Genomic DNA, 24,091 nt, shown 5'->3' with positions numbered 1-24,091 from the left:
TATATGCATATTTATCATTAATTGGTTTCGATTTTCTCATCATATACATATATCAATCTCTACATCTATAAATACCACCAATTCATATCGACTCCAACATATCTTTTCTTCATCGATCTTATGTATATATTAATATGCATATAGCCTATAATTTCATAGCATGAGTTTACAGGTAGGAGCGGAACGGTGTCATTTTTGGTCGAGAGTTTTGCATAAGAAAGAGAGAGTTGAATGCAGCCAAGGATGACTTGCCGGTGTTCTCAACATTATCTTTGTAGTTTGATCTCCGGCAAGTTGTCTTTGGCTACATTTTCTTTTCTTCTTCTCATGTGACCCTTTTGAGACCACTTCATTGATATCTTGTGGTGTAATACTCGAGATCAAAAAGATATTCTCTGACATTAAACAAATGGAATGCCTTCTTTGTTAGGTAGTAATAATTTATAACTAAATCTTTTATTAAACATGTAAATGAATTGTTCAAAGTATATAATTTGCATTTTATGAAATTTCAATAAATGTATTATAGTCTTCTATATTAAAATATTTTTACCATTTACAAATAAAGTTATGCAAATCAGTCCTCACTACTAGAAAACAACACATAATTAACAACGTGCAAAAGGGAATGTTGTTAATTTTATTTTTTACAACATTCTTTTTGGAAACGTTGTTATTTATTGAGAAGCGAGGTACATTATTTATGATCATATCACCACATTTAGGCACTAGTTGTATCAATTGTTTTATATTAGACAACGTACAATATATGTTGTTAAGATACCCTTAAAATTTCCCTCCTCTGGTTTATGTCGCAGCCTAATTTTTCTTTCGCAAAACTTTAATAAAATATAAACATAAAATCCAAGGAACAACAAAAACAAAGATACGGACCTACTACTCTAAAAAGCAAAGAAATAACAAAAAAGAAAAATGCAGAGACAATTCTTCCATGGTTAGGGTTTTCCATTTTCATGGAGCTTTAAAATTCAAAGTAAGTATGTTTATTAATGTCTCCTTCGTTTTACTATTTTGCATTCTAGTTATTATATATTGCTTTTTTTTTTTCTTGATGTTTTTGCTTGTTTTACATTCTATATGGTAGATAATTATTTTTATTTTCTCCTCTAAATTGCTTAGGGCTTGAACTAAATGAATATGAAAATGGGTTTGTGTTCTATTCTTTAGTTACTTTTTGTTAGCTGGTAAATATAATGGGTTAAGATTACTCTATTATTTTTTATTCTATTAAGAACAAATTTGTGATTGTTTGAATCTTCTCTGCCTTTCGCGTTTTCTTTTGCAGAGGGACATATGCAATACTACGTACACTCTTCACAATCATCCAAGGTATGGATTTTGAATTGCTATAGGGATTGAATTTCCTACATTAATTAATTTTATAATGAGAATTTATGTGCTAATTGTCCAGATTTCTTTACTCTTCTAGTTTATGGATGGAGGATATAGTTTTTTATTTTTCTAGTTAAGCTTTTAGACTCTTTTTTTTTTTTTTTTTTTATAAAGAGTTTGCACTCTTTTCTTGTTGGATAGTGGACTTTGTCAATTAGTTAAGAGTGCATGTTATTGTATTTTAATACTTAAGGCTTGGAGTATTACACTACTATATTTTTAGTTGTGGCATATTATTAAAACTTGGGTTTTAAACCTGATCGACATCAAAGGAAATTTTTGGAACCACAAGTATTAATTTTTTTTAACATGATTAGTTTCTTGTTTAAGGTTAATTTTGCATTATGAAATTTTATTTTTTAAAGGAAAAATTTAGCATATATATTAAATATGTTTATCATATAGAGAAATTTAAACTATATTTTTATCCATCAATTTGGGTATTTAGATTTACGCAAGAGTATAGAGATGGAACACTTAAATTTATAAATGATGCTCGTGTAAATATGGAAGATTCAAATATGATGGTATGCCCTTGCATAAAATGTAAGAGATTAGAGCACCATTGTAACACCCCACCTTTCTAAGTTTGGCATGTTATAGGTATAATACATGATTAATTATGTCTTACTAATAGTACATATTTGAAGTTATATGCAAGTGGCTATGACGGAGGTACCAATACTATTTTATTGGCCTGAAGGTTACGCATGAAGGTACCAATATATTGTATTGATGATTTCATATTTTAATTGACTATTGATATGATACTATATTATGTTACTTGAAAATATATGATAATTTATAAATTTTGAAGTATAGTATTTCTAAGATATGTGTCAATATATGTAAGTTGCAAAAAATATTATTTTAGCTTTAAATTTGAGTATGATAACATTAGAATTTGGAGAATTATTTCACATATTATTGTAGATAATTTTTCTAGATTTCTAATGCATTACAAATTAGTCAATCCCGAGTTGTGAGTCAAGAGTTATGTTAATTTTACTAAAATAGGTTGATCTTGAGTCTCTTGAAAGAATATTGCGGGAATTAGGTCTTAATCCCAATACCTAATCTAAATAATTAAGCGCAACTACTTAATTCAAAAACTATGTCTAATCTTGACCATCCATTTAATTAGTTTATTTCTAATCCTAACCCATAAATTTTATTTAGCAATAATTTAACCTATTTAAACATATTGAATGAACTTAATATGTTAATATCTAATCTTGGAACACTTGTGCTATTGGTTCCAAGAATTATGAGCTTATGGGTATTGCGAATTGGGTGAGAAGATGTAAGCACTCTAGATGCCAAAGGAAAGTGTATAGCTGTGCTCTATGTGCTGGTGTGTATTATATTTAGAAAGGAGAATTTTTGGAATGCAAAGAAACTAATAGTTACTACTATTATAGAGAATATAAAATAAGATATTTGTAATAGGATGAGTCTTTTGTTATCAAGGAAGGTCAGTAAGAAGGATTTGGATTGGTTGGGAAATTTACAAATGTAATTAATGATTGGTGTTTTTAATTAGTTCGTGCATAATACAAAAATTGATATGATTTATCAAAAAAAAGAACTTAAAGTCTCATTCTTTTAGAATTTGAGATAAATCTTGTTATCCCTCAAAATTACAAGGATGACATGGTGAATGAGAATGTGACACGTGACATCACAAATTGGGGAAAAACGACAAAGTATTGAAAAAAAACCGACGGGCAAAAAGGATCGGTCTAAGACCTATAGGAAAATCGACCAAGCCAGTACCCCTAGGGGTGGTCGGCCCAAGCAGGCCCTATACCCCCTAGGGGTGGTCGGCCTAAGCAAGCCCTGTACCCCTTAGGGGTGGTTGGCCTGACCCTACCCCGGGGTGGTCGGCCCAATATGCCCAAGGACCTTAGGGGTTGTCGGCCTGACCCTATCCTCCATAGGGTGGTCAGCCTAAACCCCCAAGTACACTTCACTGAGACATAATCACTCTCGTTCGAACTGAGATCAGTAGGCCTAGCCCTCCTTGGCTCAGGCCTAGCACCCAGAGGATGAACAGGTCCAGCACCCAGAAAGTCACAAGTCCAGCACCCAAGCTTTGGTCGGCGGTTTCTATCGTGCATTATCCACCACGATCTATAGAAACAAGAGAAGACCCATGATCTCATAATCGTGGGAATGTGGACACGTATCTCTGCTCACCATGATCGTGTACCAAACCATGATCTCCAGTATTACTGATCGTGTAATAGCCCCTGGGTACTATAAATAAATGACCCAGGGCTTCATAAAAAGGGGACTTCTATTTTAACTCTCTTATGGACTGGAAAAACTCTTCTGAGAAGTGAATTACTGAGTTCATACTTGTATTGTCGAGTAACTCAATACTAAAGACTAAGTGGATTAGGTTATTATTCTTCATATGAACATGGCTAAACCATTATAAATTTCTGTGTGTTTACTTAAGATAATCGTATTCTGTCATTTATATTACTTATTCCGTTCAAAAGGTGTCGTATATTTTACATACAACTGTTGGCCAATTTCACAGGTCAACAAATCTATTCTACACTCTTCTTCTTCTTCTTTTATCAAGAGATAATTTCTAGGGATCAATAAATTGCATGTCGAGAAGTTCAACTTTGATTTATTTCATTATTTTCTTTCCTAGATCAAGGTAATTGTTTTCTTAAATCTATTCATATATGTTGTTATTATGTGCTTAGAGAAATTTAGGGTTTTATAATTAATAGTTATATGATTATATATGAATTTAAATTATAATTGGTACTTTTGGGCTATGGTATATATTAAATTAATTCTTGTATGACATTATTTGAGAAGATATATAAAGTTTATGATTTTATATGAAAAATTAAATCTATTCAATGTGCTGGAAACAATTTTGCTGGACTATCTGTACTATTAATCAATTCTAGAATTTCTTAGCTTTAATGAGATCTTGATATTTTGTATGCATAAACTAGATGTCTCAAGGGTTTTATAGGTTTTTAAATCACTCAAAAATGTTAAGTTTTCAATTTTATTTGATGTTTTTTTACAATTTTAGAAAATAAAGCTGACAGTTTGTAATGGGAATTGTAATTTAACCTGATCATGAGATTTTTTTGGTACACAAATATATTTTAAAATAAGGCTTATAATAGCCTAAAATAAAGGTAATTGAGTCTAGTTTCAAATGGAGCAAGTTTCATATTTTACTAATTTTTCTTTGAATTGTTATGAATTTTCTACGACAACATGTCAAATCTATTTTTGTTGGATAAATTTGTGTAATTGTATAATTTTGAATATTATTTGACTCTGGTTGATTTTTACTTGTCCCACATGACCAATAATGAAAAGTAAGAATACTGGTATTCTCATATCCTCTAGTCACCATCACAATTTATTCGGTTAGTAAGAGGTTCAATAAAGGTCAGTACACTGTGCAACCTGTACGTGTCAGTTTAAAAGTTGAAATTGTATGGTTGATTGGGTTATTTGATATGTGTATATTTTGATATGAGATAAGTTCTTATGAAGTATATGTTATTTGAATAATATGTATGCTGTATGAGCATAAGTTGGAATACTATGACTCTAATTGTATTATTTGTTACGTTGATATTGAATAGGTGTTATCATTCTATAAGTCACTATGTATACTTGTTATTGGTTAAAACTTATAGTATAGTTATTGACATAATACGACAAATATTAAATGTAACTAGGGAGCATGTACCATATTGTTATTGGGTATCTTCAGATGCCATATTGTTGGCTATATTGGTAAATGATTATTGATGTCATGTGTAAGCTCAATGGGTTTCTCCCATGTGTCTTGCCTTTATCGCGCGCACCGGTACTGTAATGCCCCAAATTTCCTAATAAGGTTTAGGACCTTGATTAGGAGGACGGGAGGACCATAATTGATTTATTATAGTATTTCATGATTATATGCATATTTATGTGAATTATATTATTATATGACGGTGAGTGCATGCATATGGGAGAATTAATTATTGTGAGGGTATTTTGGTAATTTGGCCACTCTGGGCGTAATTGTGTATTTTGGGTGCATGATTGTGATTAATTAATATAGCCACATTATAAGGTGGATTGGTTCGAGCTATCGACATGAGACGATCATAAGATGTAAGTGTTCGTTCTAGTCATAATGGGTTTAAGTCCGGGGCTCGGGGTGAGTCTCGGGGTGAATTTAATGGTTAAAGCATTACCGGGAATTAAAGGGTAATGAGATATGGCTTATTGGTGTTTGAGAATATTGGGAATAACGGGAATTGGAGGGTGTTAATTGTGACTAATGAAATAGGTGTGAAAGGACGGTTTTTCCCTTAGTGGCTGCTAAGGTTTCATTTTAGACCTAAGGGTATTTAGGTCTTTTTACCCTAAGAGATATATATCAGCCATTAAGGCTGTAAAAGAGTAACAAAAACAGAGTCTCTCCTCATTCTCTCCCGATAGATTTTCCTCCTCTTTTCTCTTTGGATTTTCGAGCTCAGTTTGAGGAATCGAGCCAAGGAACCAAGCTTAGCTAAGCTAGGGTTACGCTCCACCATTGAAGAGGGTGTGTTGCCAAGATTAAGGTGAGTTTCTAGCCACTAGAACTCTTGGTTTTGCTCTGTTTTCTATGTTAAGTTTCAGCTGGTTTTTGAGTTGGAAACTTGGGAATTGGTTGGAGTTTTGGCTAGGGTTCTTGGGGTTGTGGTCCCTAGGACATGTGGGGATGGTTTTTGGGTTCATTTGGCACCAAAAATGGGATTTGGAAGCATTAGAATTGAGAAAGTCGAAGAAGGAAGTTTCAGGGGTGGTGCTGTCTGGGGGTAGCGCTACAGCGCCCATCAGAGGGCGCTATAGCGCTACACAGGGCTCAGCTGGGCGGTTTGTGATTCTGTCTTGAGCGCTGGGGCGCTAGAAGGGCAGCACTGTAGCGCTACCCTGTTCCCTCAAAACCCTGTTTTGGGTGTTTTTAAGGGCTTTTGGCTTGGGGTTTCAATCCTTAAGGCCCGGGATCGAATCTACTCACCGTGTGGGCATGTTTCGAGGTCCCGAGAGTGGGGTTTAGGTTAAGACCCTATCTTTGGTAATTTTCATTAATTGGAGATTGTATTTGGTTATGACTAGGTGACCGCTAAGGGACTAAAAGTCGATCGTTCTCAAGGGTTGTTTCTTTAATCGTTCTAGCTCGACTTTGAGGTAAGAAAACTGCACCCTGTGTATATGTGACATGCATGGCTATTATGATGCATGTTGGTTGATTATTGAGTATGACATGCATGGTTATTATTGATGCATGTCGGTTGATTATTATGTGTGACATGCATGGCTATTCTTGATGCATGTTGGTTGACTATTAAACGTGACATGCATGGCTGTTATTGGTGCATGTTGGATTGCTGGATATATTGCATATGATGCTTGAGAAACATGTGGTTAGGACATGCTTTGTACACTGGGTTTGATATTGTTCAGAGCTTGAGCCTCTGTGGTTGTATATGGTCCTAATTGTACTGGCATCTGTTTAGTAAGCATGCTAAATACCTTGTCTATGGATATTGGACATGTGATATATGTTTGATGGCATGGCTTACTTGTGTATGGCGCTGACTTATTAGTCAGAATCGACAATGGTGTCAGATCCGTCTGTGAAGCTGTGACTTATTAGTTAAGTTCACCACGGGCTGAGCACTGGTCGTGTTTTACCAACCCAAGGGTCAAAAGTGGCAGTGCGTTGTGAACGCCGGGCCGATTAAAGATTAGATCTAATCGAGGTCGGCATTGAATGACTCATATGGGGTATTAATGCTGGACCAACCGGAAGGTCAATGAGAACTATAAGCGCTTGCCTGGTCTATGACCAGATGTTTATGGCCAAGGTATATGACCCCGGTGACTGTTTGTCATGGCCAAGGGACGCTGTCCATAGCACGACTCTAGGGTCGGGAGGAAGGTTATGTTGGTGACCATTCACCATGCACCTGTCCTAATCAAACTTATGAAAGGATCACTTGTCAGTTGAGCCCTGGTGACCCTATCGTCACATGGATAGAAGGAGCGATGCTCATTATTGTGACTTTTGGCTATTGTCACCTATCTGCTTGGACTGATAGTCCTGAATGGTTATTATGATCGTTGTTGAGACTATGTCACGCTTTATTGTGTTTTCTTGGTGGGCTTTGGCTCACGGGTGCTACGTGGTGCAGGTAAAAGCAAGAGGAAGCTGGACCATCCTTGAGTTGGAGAGCTTAGGTGATGAAGTGTACATATGCAGCTGCTCGTCCGCCACGGGCGAGGTTTAAAGTGGAACTAGGGTTGAACCCTGTTTTGCCGCTTAGAACGGCCTGTTGTAAATATTCTCTGTAATAAACTCTGAAACTTTATTTTCGGGATCCCAATGTATATACTAAACGTTCTAGTGAAACGTTACATCTTAACCAAAATGTTTAATCCCTAAATCGCTAATCATACCTAGATCACGTTTTTGGCCAAATGACTCGATTAGCGAGTTTAGCACTGTTTACAAGGCACACCGTAACGGTCCCGGGAGTTTGGGGCGTTACAGGTACATTGCTTAGAGCCCACTAGAAAAGATAATAATGGTAATGGATACATAGTATATGATGTTTATATTTGTACATGATACTTATATGATTCAATTTTAGTGAGACTAAGAGTGTCTTACTAAGTATTTGGTTATAGTTGTTTCCCATGTGCAGATAATAAAGTTAAAGACAAAGCCTAAGGAGGCGGCTAGATGTGACAAATAACAGTAGTAGTGTGATTTTTCAGGAATGGTCGAATTTGCATTAGTTTTTATTTAGTTATGTTTAATGTTTCGAATACTGTTGAGTCCAATCCAAACTTAGTAGTTTAAAAGTGGGTTTTAATGTTTTTATTTGTAGGAGTTCATTTTAAACAAAAAAAAAATTACAAGAGTATTTTTCGCATTCATTTGCATGTGTTCAAAAATTTCATAGTTAATGGTCTATTGTTCACTTGTAGCGTCTCTCACTTGTAAGGGGTGTTACAATAATGGTATCAGACCCAAGTTATTTCGAAACTTCATCACACTACTGTTACTCGTCTATTCGACATCTTCCATGTAGGTATTGTTAGTATGTTTTGTTATCATAAGACCTTGTAAATTACTTGATTGATTTTAGTGTATAATCTATGTTGCTATTGCTAATAGTTATTGAGGTCTTTAGGTTGTCTTTGTTATAAGTATAAGAAATAGTAGCATTAATAGTTTACCTTGAATTAATTAGAACAATTTGCAAACCTGGTGTGGAGCTACTTGTGGGATTCCAGGACATATTGAAGTCACAATTGTTGAAAACAACCAACAACTTACTAATACCATTGGTAGAATGTAAAACACAATTAGATGAGTAGCAGATAATGTTAGCCACTTGACAAATGTCAATAAATATTACTTATGCTGGGATATGGACTAAAAAAAGGGTTAATGTCAAAGTCCAACCTTCATGGAGGCGCCAATTATTCCACATGTATCCTATTAGTGTATTGAAGAAGAATAATAAAGATGGGTCTGCTTGGATGGGGTTAGAAAAGCCACTATAAATGATCAAAAAGTGTGAGTTAGCCAATGAGCAGAATGCTTGTATTTTGTGCAACAAGTATGCTAGAAACCATGTAGATATGTTCTACATGGGGACAATGTGTGCTATTATTATGGCCAGGAAGGTCATATATCTACAAGATTCTAAGAAGAACCAACTAGAAACAACAATCTTCTTAGTTATTCACAAGACTTTATGGTGTAGTGCACAATTGTAGGCTAAATTAGAGGGGCCTACAATACATCAAGGAAGATTAAAGGCTCCACCACCAACCACCAATGCCAAAGGTTATGCTTTTACCAAGGATGAGGCCACGGGATCTTCTCACATTGTTACGAGTCATATCACTATTTTTGGAGGGCCATCCTATGTCCTTTTAATATGGTTGCTACTCATAATTTTATATATTTGATTTATTTGCTAAATCATTAGAAACATCGTCAGATATAATTAGATATATATTCACTGTTTCACTTTCCTCAAGGGAATACTTAAATATGATCATCGCTTACGATACGTACCAATGAGTATAGCGGGTAGAAAAAGTTGTAAATGGATATGATTGTGCTTGTAAGGAAAGACAATGATGTGATACTCAACATATATTTCCTAAATAAATATAACGCCTCAATAGATTATCATCACATGCAAGTTGTTTTCAAATCTGAAGGTAAGGAACCAGTTACCTTTAAAGGAAACCCTAGAAAGGAAGGTTAGATCATGTTATTTGTCTTTGTGGCAAAGAGACTAGCTAATGTATATTGGATACGAGACTTATTTGGCCTATGTAAATAACAAAAATAAAGAGAAAAAGGTAACAATGCTAAGTGAGTATAGGAAAATTGAGTATTAAATTGAATTGGTACCTAGAAAGAGTTCTTTATTGAAACTTTCATACATAAAGGTTCCATCAGAACTAAAAGAACTCTATAAGAAACTGCAAGAACTATTTGAAAAAGGTTTCATACGTGCTAGTTATTCATCTTGGGGAGCTTTGGTGTTATTTGTAAAGAAGAAAGATGGATTTTTGGGAATACATATTGATTATATGGAGTTAAATCAAGTCACACTTAGGAACAAGTATCTCTTGCCTAGAGTGGATGACTTATTTGACCAGCCAAAAGGGCTATTGTTTTCAAAGATTGATCTAAGATCAGAATACCACAAGTTGAAAGTCAAGAAAAGTGATATACCAAAGTTCTCTTTCAAAACAAGGTATGTGCACATGAATTTATGGTCATGCCCTCTGGATTAACAAATGCTCTTACTGCCATTATGAATGTGATAAATATGGTACTTAAGGATTATTTTGATAAAATTATAATTGTGTTTATTTAGGATATCATTATATACTCAAGGACTCATTAGGAACACGAAGATATTCTTATAAGGGTGCTCAAACTATATGCTAATTCTCCAAGTGTGAGTTCTGGTTAGATTGTGTGGCATAAGATGGAGTAATGGTGACCCAACAAAAGTAGCATCAGCAATTGATTGGAAGCAATCATAGAATGTAGGAGAAGTTTGTAGTTTGGTAGGCCTTGTGGGATATTATAGGAAGTTATTGGAAGGGATTTCCAATATAGTTTTTCCATTATTGTCACTAACTTGCTGGGATAACAAGTCAAATGGAATGATCAGTTCAATAAGAGGTTCTAAGAACTCAGGAGAAGATTGATGAATGCTCCATTCTTTACTTTACCCGAGGGTAATAAAGTGTTTTCCATTTAGAGTGATGCATCCAAGATGGGTTTTGGAGCAGTCCTTATGCAGAATGACATGACAGTACATCCTTTTAGAGAACTAAAAGAATACGAAAAGAACTATCATACACATGACATGGAGTTAGTTGTAGTCGTATTTTCACTGAAGATATGGAGGCCCTACTTATATGGTGTTCATTGCAAAATATTTACCAATCACCAAAGCCTGGAGTACTTTTTCACTCAGAAAGACCTTAACAAGAGACAACGACGATGGCTGAAATTAATAAAGGAATATATGACTGTGAGATCCTTTATCACCTTGGCAAAGAAAATAGGGTGGATGATGTTCAGAGTAGAAAGATTGCAGGGACACTATTTTCAATGACTAACATAGTTCCACAACTAAAGGTGGAAATTACAAATATGGGCCTAGTTGTTATCACTAAACAACTCTCATCTCTAACATTAAATCTGACAATACTTGAGGATATAAGGGTTAAATAAAATAGTGATCCTGAATTTCAAAAGATTAAGGAAGGTATTCAGGAAGGAAAATTTTATAATTTTTACATAGATGATAAATAGATATTATTTTGTGGAACAAAAGTCTGTGTGCCAAATGTGGATGACATAAGAAGCCTCATGAGACACCATATGTAATGCATCCAGGTTCCACTAAAATGTATAGAGATATGAAGAGCAGTTTTTGGTGGCGAGGGATGAAGTGAGACATTGAAAAATATGTTCGAACATGCCTAACGTGTCAGTAAGTCAAGGCAGAACATCAACGACCTGGGAGTGAAATACAATCTTTAAAAATCCCTTAAAGGAAGTGGGACTCAATATCTATGGATTTTACAATGGGATTACCACAGACTACTAGTGGTCATGATGCGATATAGGTTATTGTGGATGGATGTACTAAGTTTGCCAACTTTTTCCTTATTAAGACTACAATCACATTAGAGTAGTTAGTTGAATTATATGTTAAAGAGATTGTTAGATTACATGAGATTCAAAAAGAGATCATTTTTTATCGAGATGCAAAGTTCACTTCGCACTTTGGGAAGTGTGTTCAAGGATACCTCGGAACAAAATTAAAGTTCAACATTGTTTTCCACCCGCAGCAGATGGCCAAACATAAAGGACAAAGCATATAGTTGAGGATATGCTACGTGCTTGTGCATTAGATTTCAAGAAAAGTTGGAGAAAATACTTGTGTTTGGCAGAATTTGCCTACAACAACAGTTACTAGGTGACCATTGAGATGGATCCATATGATACGTATATGGGCAACATTTTTGGCCACTAAATACTTGGCATGGAGATGTAGAGAAAAAGACACTAGAAGAAGGGTTACAAGGGAGAACTCAATTGATAGAAGAAACTACTAAAGCAATTAAGTCTATTAGACAAAGAATGCACACAATCCAACCTCGTCAAAAGTGCTACCATGACAAGTATAATAGATACCCTGAGTTTATGTTAGGTGACCAAGTGTATATTAAAGTGGTACCGATGAAGGGTGTTATGAGATTTGGAAAGAAAGAAAAATTAAGCCCACATTTTGTAGGACCTTTTCCAATTGTCAAGCGTGTAGGAAATATGGCTTATGAGTTGTCGTTGCTTGAAGAGATGTCTGCTATTCATAATGTCTTAAGGAAACAAATACCAGACCCTGATCATGTGTTAAAGCCACAGACCATTCAGGTTCAAGATGACCTTAGTTATGAGGAAAAACTAGTAGAAATGCTTGACCGTACAATGAAGAAGCTTCACAACGAGGAAATTTCACTAGTAAATGTTTTATGGAAAAATAATAAAGTAGAAGAGGTAACATACGAAGTTAAAAAAGGAAATAAAGGCACATTATTTCAAGTTGTTCTATGTTTCGAGGATGAAACTTTTACAAAGTCGGGGGATTGTAATGCCCCGCCTTTCTATGTTTTTCATGTTATGTGTTATAGGTGCTATACATGATTAATTATGTCTTACTAACAACATATTTGAAGTTGTATGCAACTGGCTATGACTGAAGTACCAATACTGTTTAGTGGCCTAAAAGTTAAGTATAAATGTAACTATAGTATTGATGAATTCATATTTTAATTAACTAAAAGTTAATTCTGGAATATTTTGTATGCGTAAACTAGACATCTTAAGGGTTTTATAGGTTTTGGAATCACTCAAAAACATTAAGTTTTTAATTTTATATGATTTTTTTACAATTTTAGAAAACAAAGTTGTCAGCTTGTAACGAGAATTGTTATTTAACTTGATTACACGATTTCTATGGTACACAAATATATTTTAAAATAAGTCTTATAATAGTATAAAGGAAGGGTATTTGAGTCTAGTTTCAAATGGTGAAAGTATCATAATTTTCTGATTTTTGTTTGAATTGTTATGAATTATCTACGACAACATGTAAAATCTGTTTTTGTTGGACAAATTTGTGTATTTGTATAATTTTGAATATTATTTGACTCTGGTTGATTTTTACTTGTACCACATGGCCTATAATAAAAAGTAAGAATAATGGTATTCTCATATGGTCTAGTCACCATCACATATTATTTGGTTAGTAAAAGCTTCAATAGAGGTAAGTACAATGTCTCACCTGTATATGTTAGTTTAAAAGTTGAAATTGTATGGTCTATTGGGTTATCTGATATGTGTATATCGTGATGTGAGATAAGTTCTTATGGAGTATATGTTATTTGAATAATATGTATGTTGTATGAGCATAGCTGAGAATAATGAGTCTAATGGTATTATTTTTTACGTTGATATTAAATAGGTGTTATATTTCGATAAGCCACTATGGATACTTGTTATTGCTTCAAACTCATAGTATAGTTATTGACATACAACAAGAAAAAATGGCTTTTACTTCGGTTTTTAAGCTGGATTTACTTCGGTTTTCGCTAAAATTCGCAACCGCAGTAGTTCGGAGAGAAGTAAAAAGTAGTTAAAAACTGAAGTAAAAAATAGGTTTTCTACTTCGGTTATTATGTAAAAATCGAAGTAGAAAGTGGAGATTCTACTTTGGTTTTTACATAATAACTGAAGTAGAAAGTGCCAACCAAGGGACTTTCTACTTCGGTTATTATGTAAAAAACGAAGTAGAATCCCCACTTTCTACTTCGGTTTTTACATAACAACCGAAGTAGAAAGCCCCCCTTTTTTTAATAATTATTTTTTATTATTTTTAAATGGCCCAATTCTATTTATATATATATAAATTTTTTTGCCCTAATTTTATTTAAATTGTCTAATTATATGAATTTATCGTTATATATATTTTTGCAATTGGAATTAGTTATAATTTTTTTTGAATGAAAATATGCTAACTTTCATTAATTAGAAATGTCATACATAAACATATAAAACACAAGAACTTAAGTAAGATAGCTAGTATTAACATTAATACATTTACATAAAACTAAACTTAGAACTAAACGAACTCATAAACAAAATATGCTTACTGATAAATGTATTTCATCAATCGACCTAACCATTTGTGTTGGATTGGCAAGAGGTCTACAATCTCACAATATTACTTCTTCCCATTAAACTGTAAAATTAATAAGTATAAATTAATTAATAACAACATAGATTATTTTATAGATTATCGATACCAAAATAAGTTATAAAAAATAAACTTACTTTTTCTTTTAAGGTTTTCATTGCATTTGATGCTCGTACAAGATCTCTAATGTACTTCAACACATAAAAACCACATTCATGACTTTGTGGTGGTTTTGGACATGCAACATTGAATATCTTTGTAGGATTGCTGAGTAATTCATTGGAAGAAACCTTATAATATGCACTATTTAAAAAGAAAAATAACAAAAGTTATTAAAATGTAGTAACATTTAATAGTTGTTGCATATTAAGAAATATTTTTAAAAATTTAAAACTTACCTCATTATCATTGAATCAATTTCTTCAGGACGTTTGTGTGCTTTCAGTGGATCCAAGAACACGGTTTTTCCTTTTGGCATAGCAATCACCAACATTCAATGTTCCCTAAAATAATAAGCGTGTTAAATAAAATAATTAAAATTTTAATATATGAATAATCAAATAAGAAAAGTTTATAGTATTTATTACCGTATGTTCCAAGGTATAAAGTATAGTTGATCAACTCTATTCATGGTCATCAACAAATTTTCTAAGTCAATGGTTGATCGTTCTACATCGTTAGCATTATTAATGCTAAGACGCACAGTGTCAAAAAACATGTAAAAGACACGCTGATTTGGAAATAGGGACTCCCAAATGCATCTGCAAAATTTTCTTAAGTGTTAAATATTTTTGAAAAATTTCGGCAGAGTTTCCCTTATAAATAGGACTACCCAAACCTGTAAACATTCAATTTACTATGAAAATATGCAACAGATCACAGAGAATTACTCATAACTATTCTAAATTTCATATCATTCTAAAGAATTAGTTGAAGGGATACCTTAGTCTGAATATCATTGCTAAGCCTCCAATCATATGCAAAGTAGCAACTTGTTCCACATCCTCTGAAGTTATAAAGATTGACTCGCGATTCATGAATGATGGGTCCACTGGAATGGAGACTATTGTGTTTATTCCCTTAACTCTGCAAAATTCTCTCACCATAAACTGAAGGCTAACATGGATGCGATTCATGTTGTGATCGACAAATGGTTGGCTTTCTATCAGAGTGTTTTCTAGATTGACATGAGATCCAGCTGATGACAGATGTGGGCTATTCATAGAATTACGTTTCGTCTTATCCTTGGATGGGCTTGTTAACATAGGAGGTTTCTTTTTTAGAGGACCCTACGCAACATCAAGTAAAAATAATATTAAAATAATGGACCAACAAATATTTTAATAGGTAACAAATTAAAGAATTATTTTATACCTGATCAGTCATCATTAATTCTTTTCGCCAATGAATGAATATGTCATAGGTATCCCAAACATAGCGTATCTCCCCAACAGAACATGGGATTTCAGCATCCTCTTGTAACATTTTGGTGACTCGCACCCTCGCGTATTCGTCTGTCAGTTGAACACCATGAATAGTCAATGAACCCACCCCATCAATTATAACACCCTCTGCCATCACATTATGAATATTATTTGAAAAAAGTAACACATTAGTTGTAAATTGTGGGGGCACGTCATCCTGCATGTATGGTGTGTGATATTCTTCGTCATTATTGTCGTGTTCATCCATATCATCTATCCCAACTGCTCTGACCCTTACAATTTCTACATTTTCTTACTAACAACATCAACCATTTCTTTTGCTATTTTGGGTTTTCTTCCAAAGACGAACGAAATCTTCGCAAATGACCTACAATAATCAACCCAATTATTTAAAAGCTGAAATATTTTAGAATGAAGTTAAATGCAACAAATAAAAAAATAATATCATACCCAAGTTCTCTAACACGGCCTGGGTGCTCAGGTGTCCCTAAAGCTTGCGTTAATATGTCATTCCGACCCTTTGCAATGATTTCTCCAATACTAACTTTTTCTTTCAGCTCATTCTGTCAAACAAACTAGTGATCACTTATATTAGTAACTTATAAGTACTTTATCATTCCTACATTACTTTAAAATACTTGCTTGAAACCACTTACAATTCTTGCTCCAATTTGTTTGTCTAATCTGTAACAAGAACCTTCTACTTTTCTCGTGCTCTTATCCAAACTTGGTTCTACATCTACCACACCTAGTTCATTTTTCTACAACATTCAACAATTAATTAAAGTTGGTGAGTGCAACATTCTTCATAACAGGTTCACAGTTGTAAAATAGTGATGTGAATTACTTACCAATTCCTCTCTAACATTGGCAAGCCCTCTATGAGATGTACGATGTCTCGAAGTATATTTGAGAGCTTTTTCACGTTGTGCTTCCCGCAAAGCCTACATAAAATAAGTAACGGTAAGTTTTTCAGCAATTATTAATACTTCAAAACTAATAAATCATATACGTAATAGTACCATAAACTGAGGAGATAAACGATGGCTAACAAATGTCCTCCAATCTTCTAGTTCAAGTTTTGTAAATTTCTTAGGAAGGAATTGGAGTTCATCTATCAGAACCTCTTTTACCAAAGGGTAGATGTAGTCACTAGTGATGTTGTTCTTAAAATCTCTCATCATTCTTCCCGCACATTTAATTAATTCTGGTTTCCAATTTTTTGGAATGTTAAAGCCACCCTGAAATAGAAAGAAAATGATTAATGAAATGCAAAGTAATTCATGAAAATGATCAATGTATTAAAATAATTAAAATATTTTCTTACATATACATCCTCCCATATTCTATTCTTCAATTCTTGTGGGACTTGTCTCCAATCCTTATAATTGAGAGAGACTGTTCTCCTAATTTTAACTCCAAGGTATGATTGCATCTCGCCATATGCTTTCCCTATAGGTTGACCCTTATCATTAAACGTAATATTTCGCTTTATTCCCTTAGCTTTTTGATTATTTATATTGTTCTTCTTTGTTGGGCCTCGCCTATTTGGTGTGTTCTCCTCTTCAGAATTTGTCATCTGCACATAAACAAGAATTAACGTTACAATTATGACATAAATAAATACATATTTAACATAAAAATTAATACATTACTCACTGGACACATTTTCTTTTCCTTTTTCTTTTCTTGGTTGATTCACAATCTACCCATATTCTGTCTCTAATATCATTTCTAATGTATTCCCCATCATCATCATCTTCATTGAAATCATGGATTTGCTCAACTTGCTCATGTATTGGTTGTCCAACAATAAAATTATCATGAAACAAATCATCATTTTCTTCGTCATTTTCATCTTCTATAAACTGCCTCTCCGGGGTTCGTAAAACAACTGACCATTTATCATCAGCAGGATCAGTTATGTAAAACACATGTTTTGCTTGGGTAGCCATGATGAAAGGATCATTATTGTGACATTTCTTACTTAAATTAACGAAAGTGAATCCAAGTTCATCAATTCTAAACCCTTATTGTTGTCCACCCAAGAACACTTGAGAAGGGGAATTTGAAATAAGGAATAATCAAGCTTCCATATTTCTTCAACAACCCCATAATATGTCATAGTACCAACTACTGGATTATTATCTTTTGCAGTAGCAAAATGCATTGCTTCTGCAACAATACTTACTCCACTATTTTTAACCATTCGAGCATCATCTCTTGACTTTGTGTGAAATCTTTTTCCTCCAATAATGTAAGCATGGTGCTTTATTACATGAACACTTGCTCCAAATGATATGCGTTTTAACTCTGTCGACACTTCATGGTTTTCTTCTCCCAACCTTGCTAGAATAGTATTTTTCAACCATCGACTAAATGTTTTATGATGCTCATCTATAATCCATTTTTGTTTATTTTTAACCTTGTTTGGAATCATTGATTGTAATAACTCCATGTGCCCACTGAAAATAGAAAGTACAACATTAAAATTTCAATTATACATAAAAATGAGCATAAATTTTATTAAATTTATAACATACGTTATATATGGTTGAACCTCAGGATTATTTTCCAACATAACTAAATGAGCTTGATCTAATTCTGCATGAGATATGGTCACTACTATTCCTCTCCCTCGTAATCCTCTATCTACTCCATCCAAGTTATTTCGTTGTTTGCTAATTCCGGTTGTGTCGACTCCAACCATGTACTCTGAACAAAATTCCACAGCTACTTCTGCTAAATAACACTCAACCATAGAAGCTTCAGGGCGATGGTGATTACGTACATATCCTTTCAACACCTTCGTATTCCTTTCAAATGGATACATCCATCTCGCCCAAACTGGCCCACACAACTTCGCTTCTCTTACTAAATGGATCATCAAATGTATCATGATGTCAAAAAAAGATGGTGGAAAATATTTTTCAAGGTTGCATAAAGTTTCACCTATTTCATCATGCAATGCATTCAACTTCTTCATTTCAAATTCTTTTCGGCATAGTTGATTAAAGAAGATGCACACACTTGTCAAACCATCTCGAACTCTTTTTGGTAAAATTGACTGAATGGAAATTGGAAGCAATTGTTGCATTATTATATGACAATCATGTGATTTCATTCCAATTAACTTCAAATATTGCATAGACACCATGTTTCGAACATTCGATGAATAACCATCAGGCACTTTCATCTTTGCCAATGATTTAGACAATACATACGGCTTACTTCTCTTCTTTAGACAATGTAAAACAAGCAGGAGGCAAATATGTGTGTTTACCTTTTTCTTCAGGTGCCAAGCGGTGTCTTATACCCATCTCAACAAGATCTAAACGACTAGAGAAACCATCTTTGGTTTTACTTGGGATATCAAGTAATGTACCGATTATACTTTCACACACATTTTTTTCTATGGGCATGACATCCAAGCAATGTCTAACGAGTAAATCTTTCCAGTAAGGAAGTTGAAAGAAAATTGATTTTCTTTGAAAACATCCATTCCTACTTCCCATACCTAAAGTCAACTTTTTCTACTTCCTTAAGAACTTGCTGACCTGATAATGGCAAAGGAGCAAGGTCTCGTTCCACAGTACCGTCAAATGCTTTTTCTTTATTTCTGTCAGGATGACTTAAAGGCAAATATTGTCTATGACCCATATAACACATTTTGCGAACATTTGACAAGCGACAGGCCCTTGTGTTGGTGCAACAAATTGGACAATCTTGGAAACCTTTTGTGCGCAACCCTGATAGGTTACCATATGCTGGAAAATCATTAACAGTCCATAACAACACCGCTTTCAAATTAAATACTTCTTTTTTAAAACCATCATATGTCTCAACACCATTTTCATACAAACTTTCAAATCATCAATTAATGGTGCCAAATAAACATCGATATCGTGTCCTGGTTGTTTTGGGCCTGAAATCATTAATGAAAGCATCATAAACTTCCTTTTAATGACCAACCAAGGAAGAAGATTGTACATAACCAGGAAGACATGCCATGAACTATGCCTACTACTAAGAGATCTATGCAGGTTTACTCCATCAGCAGCTAAACAGAGTTGAAGATGTCTTGGTTCATTTTTTAATTTTGGATTGATATAATCTACCTTCTTCCAGGCCTGTGATTCTTTAGGATGCCAGAGTTTACCATCTTTCACTCTTCCAGTCTCGTGCCATATTAAGCTCTTAGAGTGTTATGCGCTTCGATATAATCGCTTCAACCGCAAAATCAAAGGTAAGTACCATAACACTTTCTGAGGAATAAGTTTCCTAATCTCCTTACTTTTGTTAGGTTTGTACCGTGATAAACCACATTCTGCGCAAGTGTCCATATCTGCATACTCCTTACGATATAAAATACAATCATTCGGACATGCATGAATCTTCTCATACTTCAACCCTATCAAACTTAATGTTTTCTTTACTTCATATGTAGACTCTCGAAAATAATTTTCTAGCGGAAAAATCTCCTTGAAAGCAGCTAAAAATTGACTAAAACACTTATCACTAACTCCATTTTCTAATTTTATGTTATAAAATTTAACCATTGTTGGCAATCTTAGTTTATTGCAACCACTGAACAATTGTCTATCTGCATCTCTAACCATACTATCAAATTTTTCTGGATTATGAAAAAACTCTTATTGTGCTTCATCAAGCAATGTTATAGGATGATCATCAAAATCATTACTCTCAAAATCATCTACACCTCGCCTAACTAATGGATATGGGTCGTCATTTAATAATTATCCATGCCAATACCATTTACTATAACTTATATCAAATCCCTGACAAAATACATGATCCTTTATCATGGTAATATTCCCTTTTACTCCATTACCACAATCGATACAAGGACAACAAATTTTTTGTGGATCACTACAATTCTTTAGGCAAAACTCTAAAAATTTGTTGAATCCATCTTGAAATTGTGATGTTTTTCTCCTCTCAAGCACCCATGATTTATCCATATACTAATAACAATATTAAATTCCTAATAAATTAGAAAAAACTTATATTAGGTTCTAGTCTTATAAAATTTTTAGAAAAATTGACAGAGTTTCCTCTGTTTCTATAGCATACCGTAATTTCATCATTACCTATAAAACCAATACAAACAAACACAATAATCAAGCATAGATGAATCCATCATTATTAGGTTCTAGTCTTATAAAATTTTTAAAAAATTCGGCAGAATATCCTCTGTTTCTATAGCATACCGCAATTTCATAATTTCATATAAAAACAACACAAACAAACACAATAATCAAGCATAAATGAATCCATCATTATTAGGTTCTAGTCTTATAATAATTTTAAAAAATTTGGCAGAGTATCCTCTGTTTCTATAACATACTGCAATTTCATAATTTCCTATAAAACAACACAAACAAACACAATAATCAAGCATAAATGAACCCATCCTTATATCACCACAGCACGCAAATTTCCTAGAGCATACTTCACTAATTTTCAAACATAACTTTCACTAAATCCAATATGCATGATTTAATTAACCTTGTCTTTATACATAAATCTTGTAGTAATATAAATAAAAATAAAAAATAACTAACCTTCAATATTACTCTTCAATTCACCCGAGATGAACAACAAAGTCACCACTCAATCGATGACCTACTAAAACATTACTTACATAATTAATTATCAAACCAATAAATAAAAAAAAAAACAAATCAAACTAGTTATAGAAACTAATGAACAACACTTTGACCATCTTCAAACTATTTATTTTTTCAAATATTTAAAAAGCAGATTCATCTCTTGTCACAATTTCTAAAATTTACTAATATACATATATATTTATAATAAACCAAATTTTTATCACATTATTTAAAATAACAAAATAAACAAATAATTAGAAAAGTTAACAAAATATTAATAAATTTAATTATAAAATCTGAATAATATAAAAAAATAAAAAAACCATATAAAAATAAAAAATTATCATCAAAACAATGTTTTAGTAATCCATACTTGTTTTGAAGCTCAAAAACACCTTGCAATAACAAAAATCCGGCAAGAAACCATGAGAAATAATACCCACGGCCAAATGTATTTTTTTTTCTCTAAAAAACAAAACAAAAAAAAAGGATTTTGGGGCTATATTTGGGTTTATAATGAAGGAAAGTGGTAAGAAATAATGAAAAAACAAAAAAAAAGGGTTTGAATGGGACTTCTTGCATCTCGTGCACTCTGGATAACTTCTCCATGTCTCACCGCCTCCCTGGAAGCCACCTTGAGTACCCTGACCCCTCTTATCAAGACCTGCAGTGGTTGAAGTATCAGGGGTCATCCTCTTCAGATCACTGGGGCCTCTGCCCCTACCAGATCCTGTGTATGGACGCACTGCCCTGCGAACATCCCGTCTCGCAGCGTTCTCCCTCCAAATCTTATTCTTTGCCTCCTCAATGGTAAGAGCCTTCTCAACAGACTGGGCATAAGTATTTTGCCCAAGTACTGATGTAATCGTCACATCCCGGGCTGTCATAGCATTAAGCCCTCGGACAAACCTATCATGTCTGACTGCATCTGTAGGCACTAAGTCTGATGCAAAGTTTAGGGCATACTCTATAACTGTCATGCTACCCTGCACCAATCCAATGAATTCGTTCACCTTTGCTGCCCTGATGGCAACACTGTAATACTTCTGTTTGAACCCATCCCAACTAAAAGTGGAAACATCCCGGGTCTATGGTGCCACCTCCCACCAAATACGGGCATCCTCACTAAGCACATAGAGGGCACCAGCAACCCTGTCATTACCTTCCACCCTCATAAAATCCAGGATGGAGGTGATCATACTCATCCGCTATTCAGCCTTCAATGGATTTGGTCCTTCCTCAAAGGTTGGAGGATGCTGTCTCCTTAACCATTCATAAAGTGGCTCCCACCTGTTCCCAATCACAGGTGGCTGTACAGTTGGTGCCACAACAGGTGGCACAATAGGTGAAGCACTCCCTAACGGAGCCTGCCGTCTCAAAATGTGAATCTGCTCTTCTTGACTCTTTAACCTGGCTTGCATATCAGCAAGTATCTGCTGCCATTTCTCAGGGACTGGCCGAGGATTCTAGCCCTGCACATCATCTTTAGCCTCGACCCTTGTGTCGGCTAGTCGTATTGATTGCCTTGGACGCATAGCTATCAAAGTTTATCTGCAATCAACGACTCGGCTGTCATGCAATGATAACAGGTTAACATTCTTTCCGTGGTCCATCATTTAAACTTAACCGACAATATGCAATCAAGATGCAAACAAGCATTTAAACATTCATTCATATGTAGCAGCAATGCTAATAAGCATGCCTCATCATAATCACACAGCAGTCAAGGGCCATGCCTTATCAGTATCGCATGCTCCCTATTAATCTTGTAACAAGGCATTTATATTTCATTTAAACATTTAAGCATGTAATCACATGTATATAGTTAACAAACCTTGAGTCGAGCTTGTCTTTAACAATGAGTGTACATGCCCAGCCAGTCTTCAAGAACCCTTAAACCTAGACCACATTGATACCGAGTTGTAATGCCCTGGATAACCAAGACCGTTACACTATGTATTTTAAAATAGTGCAAGACTTGATAATAAAGTCGTTTCAACATAAATGCGATCTGAAAGTTAACTATCAGGTTCGTGTTAAAATATTTTGATCATAAACAATTAATTTTCATTAAAATAGATGTTATATGTGGTATATGTGGTAAACAAAATCCCTAGAAGTCAATACAACCAAAACCTAGTCTATTGAAAAAATACAAATTTTAGAGCTCTGTCCCTGTAGCTATCCCTCGGTCGTGGTGGTCTAGCAGATAACTATGTACACTACGCCTCCAGAGCTCTCCAACTCATGGTTGGTTCAGTTTCCCTTCACCTTTACCTGCACTACGTAGCACCCGTGAATCAAGGCCTAGCAAGAAAACCATAAACAACAAACACGTATAGCAATAGTAGCATTTAATCAACCTTAATCCAACCACTTCAATTATTTAACAGAGTACAAGCATTAAACTAAACAATGGTAAACATATATTCTCAAGTACATATGTTAACCAATTACACAAATGTTCATGGTTAGCACTCTTAGGCCAAGCCCTCTTTTATCTAGCTAACCCCGACTCGCATAGGCCGAGTTGCGTTCAGTATGCTTATCATTAGCCCCAGCACCCTTAGGCTGTTCATTCTCATATTACACACAACCGTACAATCACATAGTACACATGTTCAATTATTAGGAACCTCAGCCCCATTCACAACCACAAGGGTGCAGTTTTCTTACCTCGAATCTCGAGCGAAGAATAAAGAACGGTCCCGAACACAATCCTCATTCCTGAGCCTTAGCGATAATCCTAGTCACAATT

The 24,091-nt window shown here is 34.2% G+C and overlaps 1 protein-coding gene across 1 annotated transcript; it reads left to right on the top strand.

Annotated features, from left to right (window-relative positions):
* The first annotated feature begins 12,241 nt into the window (after positions 1-12,241).
* Positions 12,242-22,822, top strand: LOC133785118 (uncharacterized). Its single transcript, XM_062224372.1, has 2 exons — positions 12,242-12,556; positions 22,760-22,822. Exons 1-2 carry the CDS (start codon positions 12,242-12,244, stop codon positions 22,820-22,822), a joined length of 378 nt encoding a protein of 125 aa, XP_062080356.1.
* Positions 22,823-24,091: the final 1,269 nt, after the last annotated feature.

Source organism: Humulus lupulus, chromosome 6 (genome assembly GCF_963169125.1).
Source record: "Humulus lupulus chromosome 6, drHumLupu1.1, whole genome shotgun sequence".
In the NCBI taxonomy this organism is placed as follows: Eukaryota; Viridiplantae; Streptophyta; class Magnoliopsida; order Rosales; family Cannabaceae; genus Humulus; species Humulus lupulus.
This window is presented reverse-complemented; position numbering and strand designations above follow the sequence as displayed.